This window comes from Protopterus annectens, chromosome 11.part0, assembly GCF_019279795.1.
Source record: "Protopterus annectens isolate FY-2018-M chromosome 11.part0, PAN1.0, whole genome shotgun sequence".
NCBI classification, from domain to species: Eukaryota; Metazoa; Chordata; order Ceratodontiformes; family Protopteridae; genus Protopterus; species Protopterus annectens.
Window position 1 is genome coordinate 278,422,917 of NC_056745.1, and position 6,000 is coordinate 278,428,916.

At 38.5% G+C, this 6,000-nt stretch overlaps 1 protein-coding gene across 3 annotated transcripts in view; it reads left to right on the forward strand.

The window, feature by feature from the left end:
* GNPTAB (N-acetylglucosamine-1-phosphate transferase subunits alpha and beta) overlaps nt 1-5,176 on the forward strand; it is a 1,418,669-nt gene extending 1,413,493 nt beyond the window's left edge. For 2 of the 3 annotated variants that reach the window (XM_044087750.1, XM_044087752.1), the window contains exon 21: nt 3,500-5,176. In XM_044087750.1, coding sequence (XP_043943685.1) covers nt 3,500-3,577 — 78 coding nt within the window. In that variant the 3' untranslated portion in view covers nt 3,578-5,176. Of the gene's footprint in view, nt 1-3,482 lie in introns of all 3 variants that reach the window. The other variant, XM_044087751.1, reaches the window with a different exon arrangement.
* The last annotated feature ends 824 nt before the right edge of the window (nt 5,177-6,000 follow it).

The following is a 6,000-nucleotide window of genomic DNA, read 5'->3' on the forward strand; positions in this document are numbered from 1 at the left end:
AGTAAGTCTAACATTACTGATATTAATGTTGATATTAGACTGCTCGTAAAATCATGCTTGAAATATTATTTGGAACACGGAACATGCCTGTTTCTGGTAATACTCTACGTAAACCGAGTACTTTCTGCCCGCCCCTCACTGCATCCGTGAAATCCTTTTTAAACTTATGTGAAAGGGACATATTTGAATCTTTTGACAATGTCAAACAGCGTTTTTGTAATTTAAGCTCTGAGGAAACCATTGCTTTACAACAATTGCAGGCTGAAGAGTCCATTAGCATCAGACCGGCGGACAAGGGAGGGGCCGTTGAGGTACTTAATAGAACTGATTACCTAACAGGCATGTCAGCTGTGTTAGATGATTGTTCTACTTTCAGTAAGATTTCTGGGAGAGAGGTGGACAAATGCATTAGTAATGTTAAGGATTACCTTTATGACCTTCTCATGTGTAGTTTAATAGACTAAGACATATATGAGTTTTGGACTATTGAATATCCTTTTTCCTGTTATTCAAGCATTGCCTAAGATCCATAAGGACAACCTTAATCCCCCACTGCGTCCTATTATTTCAGGACGTGGTTGGGTAACTGAACCTTTATCTAAATTTGTTGAAATGCAGCTCAAATCAGTACTTGCTGAATCTCCTGCAATTTTGAAGGATACTGAACGTTTTTTATCTAGTTTATATAGCTCTGTAGCTAATGCTTCCTTTTCGTTGGATGATGTTTTGCATGTAACTATGAATGTTAAAACACTCTTTACTGTTATCCCCAATCAAGCAGGGGTGGATGCTGTGAGACTTTCTTTCCCACCATGGTCATTTCACGCATGGCATGGTGACTGTTGTTTGTACTTTATTAGATTTAATTCTAAGTAATTATGTATTTTTGTCTGAGAACCAGCACTACTTCCAACTACTAGGTGTGGCTATGGGCACCCCCCGTGCCAATAGCTATGCTACTTTGGTTATGGCACAGTGGGAGAAAGAGAATGTACATAGTAGTAATATGTTTGACCATGATGTAAAATACTATGCCAGGTTTGTGGATGACATTGTTTTCTTATGGGAAGGTGATGTGGGGCAGCTTTCAGACTTTGTTTGGTATCTTGAAAGTACCTCAGATTTCCTCAGGTTTACTGTTAATTATTCTTCTGTTTTTATTGATTTTTTGGATGTCACCATTTCTAAGAATTCTGATGGTACTTTAGGGACACAACTATATAGGAAACATTGTTGGAGGAATGGGCTTCTGCATCATTCCAGCATGCATCCCCCACATATATTTTTTAACATACTTAATGGTCAATGCTTAAGGGCTTCTAGGCTATGTTCTAATGACCTTGTGTTCAAGGAAACTGTATATAGATTGAACAGTGGCTTCTCTGAGAGAGGTTACTCACAGATGCATATAGTTAATGCTAGGAATACCACTCTGCAACAACGACAAGGCAGAGGGACCCCATATTTTTCCTCTAGTAGAAGGACTGTGAACAGTAGCTGAAGGTCCTGAGAGGCCCAACATCCTAGGGTATTTCTAAGATATTCTAGTGATATACAGCATTACTGCAATATTATAAGAAAGAATTGGCCCGTACTTTTAGCTGGTCATTAGGTGAGACAAATAGTGGGTGAGTACCCCCTCCTTCACTTGTAGGATTAATATGTCTATCAAAAGACTTTTATGTTATGGACTAAGGCCCCCACCCCATACACTTACAGGGAAAGTTGGTATGCTTCCTTGCCACAGTTGCAAGGCATGCTCTTCCATATCCACTGAACTTTGTTTCACATATCCCATTACAGGGCGCATTTTTGCACCCAGATTTGTGGCGACATGCAGGAACAGCAATTTGGTATATCAGGCTACCTGCTGCTCCTGTGATGTTTCTATGTGGGCAAAGCCACGCAACAACTTAGAGGGTACTTGAGCACCTAGGCAACATACGTAACCATGTAACATCAAATGCTTTAGCTAATCATGCCTTATTGTTTCCAGGACACAATTCTTTTAAATTCAGTTTTACAACTTTTGCATTTCTATATTAGAAGAGATGATTTTAATAATGTTGAGATGTGTGAGCTAAAATGGATTGTTTCTTTGCATGCATATGAATACCCAGGACTTAATAGTGGTGTCTCCCTTAAACCAGCCCTACAGAGTAAGCAGTGATATGGGTTACATCACTTTGTTTGATTGGTCTTTTTTTAATTAGTTTTAATTGATTGGTTGTGCTATGTTTTAAGTATCTCTGTGTATTAACATGCTTTTGTATTTGGTCTGATGAAGCGGTAACCCCGCGAAAGTGCTAACCTTCTTCAGGAAAACAATTTTTTATACATTCTTGGTGTTCAACGAAGTTTATCCTGCCTGGACCATGTTGGTTGACTCTCAATTATTTTTCTCACTTTATTGTGTTTCATATAGACTACTCAGAGGCAATCTCTGACTCTGCTTTATTGGAAATGTTGCATATCTGAAGTCAAATGGTACACTGGTTACTCTGTCTAAAGACATTAACCTGGTTGTTGTGTCTTTTGGCTTATCACGGTTAGGGGTTGCCACAGCGGAACTCCGGTCCGTTAATGTTTGGTAGTGGATTTTTACATGCCGAGTTACCAGCCCTGATGCACAACCTTCAACGAAGGCACGCTCATTCACGCATGTCTCCGCACAGAAGACGCTCTAACTGAGAATCGAGTGGGACAACGTCTTGCTGTGAGGCGACAACACTACCGCAGCACCACTACTGTGTGACATTAATAGAACCTGCTGGAGTGACAGATTTGTCTCCCAGAGGTTACCACACTTTTGGAACAGATTCCCACTTCATGTCAAACAGAGCACCTCATTGGCTATCTTCAGATGCAATCTGGACAATTGAATAGGTAGCTGTAAATTCACCCCAGGGGTTCCACTTGTGTCCCTCTTGGACAGGGACAATAGGTGCTGATCATGGAAATAAAGGTAGATCTTGTCTAGGCTTATAAGGTCTCTAGGGCCATTAGCCTAGTAACTTCCTATGATCCTGTGATCCTATTTGCAGGGTAATCCCTTATATTTGTTTGACAGGGGTTCAAGAACTGGAGGTTGGATTGATGTACTTGTATCATGGTACTTGTATCATGGGCAATGTAATATGCTGCATGGGATCAGCATGCTGTGTGTGAGAACTTTACATCAAGAAAAGAACTAGTTCCTAAGACGGCTGTTAGGAGGAGAACCCAGCTGAAGCTCCACTGAAGAGGACCTGCTCAGAGCGAATTGGATATGTAAATACTTGCTTTATTTTGTGTGTTTCAGTAAGTAAATCTGTACATTTGTATTTGCTGTATAACTGTGGCTATAGATAAGGCGACATTCTTTTTTCCTTAGAACAAATACGTCAGTAAATAAGAACTAATGTTAACACAATCTTAAATATGCAATTCTTCATAATGATACAAGTCAGTATGACACTTTGACAATGTATATATTATTACAGTTTTGTTTCTCTCGCAGCTTATAGCCCTTAAACGAAAGATACTGCCAAGAAGGCGAATCCAAAAGGAATCTGGTCATGAAGGAAGTACTGTGTAAATAAATATATTACGATGTGCCATCTACCTCAGCCTTAAAGAGGGAGCAGACTTTCTACAGACGCACTTAATATGAAGAAAATGCTACCCTTTTTGAAAAAAGTGGTACGGATAATTAGAAAATAATCCACATACTTACTTGTCTACAGGTCACCCACAAACCATGTTAGAAATTATATTCTAACTTCTGTGACTCTGCACTTGAGCAGCATTTTGCTGTTTTTTTTTGACTTCTCAGATTTAAGGCATGGATGATTAGTCCTTGTATAAAAATGAGCTGCAACAAGAAGTGTAGCTGTGGTTGACAAGAAATGCATTTTCAGCTCAATTTAAATTTAAAAAACAACTGTGGTAGATTTACTTTTAACCTTACCTTGCTTAGGCACTTAAAATACCTTGGACCAAAGTGTGTTCTCAGTGCTGCTGCTGCTTCTCCTCACATCTGTGAATGACTAAAAAACAAAGCTGAGGTTTGAAAGGTGTAATATTAGGTCAACTGTGAAAAATGAACTTGCATTCTGAAGTGCCATAGACAGCTCTTGCCTAAGAAATATACGCAACACATTTTTTCTGCCCAGAGAACATTAGCCCTAACTGAGCCTACATGCAAGGTATTCCATGGCACCTTTGGTCTGATTTGTCCCGTAGTTTGCCATCTGCAAATTAGTATTTTTACAGTGCAACCTTTTTTAGATTTTTAGACAATGTCAGCAAAGTGTCCGAAGTTCACTTTGCCTTGATAAGTTGCTTGTTGGCATGTACATGTTGTTGAGCTTGAAGAAGACGTTATAGAAAATCACTCCAGAACTGTTGTGCTGTCCTCCCAGTGTGTAATTTGTTAATATCACAATTCAAGTGCCTCTATATTGTGGCTGCACTATTGGTATTTTCAAAAGGATGTGTTTTTTTAATATCTCGGCAGCATAGGTAGACTAGGGATCAGTAATAAGAAACTCTATGGATGCTTATTTTAATTTCTAGTGTAACAGTGGTAGCATGAAGTGTATTATCAGAGAATACCAAAGAACCAAAACTCTTCCCTCTCTAACTCCGTACAAATCTGAGGATTTGGTGGAAGATACTTCCGAGTATCTAACAACAGTGAAGGCTACTAGACACTTGAGCGATTTCAGTATTTACAGTAACAGAAGAATTATATAAAACAAATAATGTATTGCTGGGTAAGACCCACCTCCATTGCCAAGAGAGGTTTGCCCAGTTATGTGTACATTTTTTTAATGTAAAGTTTACATAAATGTTGTAATAATCTATTGCATACTATATTCTATGTTCATGGATAAGCTGGCAATCTTTTTTCTGATCTGATTCTTTAAAGACTGTAGTTGCAGCAGACCTGAATGATACATGTTTTTAACATGCAAATGTAAACATGGCAGCTCATTTATTTAAGCAGGTTTAGAAGATGTAAATTATTCAGTCCTCCAAATCTCAGTAGTTTTTTTCACTCATCAAGGACGTTCAAACTGAAGTGACAGCTGGTGTATTTCCAACGGTTTAAGCCGATTATAAGGATAAAGTATTTGTCATAATTATAGCCTCAAACCGCAAACAGTTGTATTAAAATATTACAGTGACTGCACTTGAAGCTAATTTTCTATTACTGCTTAAAATTTTACTTTGTCTGGTTTGGTTGAATACAAGACCATTTAGTGTTAGTTTGTGTAATTTTTTTGGTACAGTACTGTTCCTAGTAGAAGACAGATCTACATGTTCTTATTTTTTTTATCAGAATTCTTTTCAAGTGAGTGCGTGCTTAAAATGCATTGTAACTAGTCACAAGGAACTGGTTAAAACATGTAGGTAACAGGAAGGAAACTGGGAGGAAGGACACTAAGAACAGCATGCTGCTGTAGGAACACCTGGTAGTTGGCCAAGTTCACTGGCAGTACTCAATCTACTATCATCTTAGTTTTATTCCTAAAATGGCAGTAGAACACTACTTGTCCGGGGCAAAAAGCAGTATTCTTTATGCTCCCATCTTTCTTGGTCATGCTCACATAAGCCATATTTTTTGTTGTTGTTTATATGTAGTAAGTTTTTCTTAGTGTGTTAAGTATTGTTTTATTTTTATCTGTTTATATTTAGTTTGGGGCATAAGCCCAAAACAAAGGAATGGCTTATTGGTGTAACACTTTGTGTTAGTTAACCTGTATCAATATTTTACCAATGCAGAAAGTACAATTTTGTTAGCTAATATAACTCCAGAGGTGAATTTGGGGGGCTTCCTGCACTGGATAACTGTGGGAATTTCCTCTTCTGCTATCATCAGTATCACTTTTTTTTCTGTGTTGTCCTTAAACTTGATGGAGGGGCATACAGCTAATACCAGCACACGCACTGGCACCTTCACCTGGGCTAGGACAGCTTGCCAAGTACATGTGCTACCCATTTAAATTCTGCTGC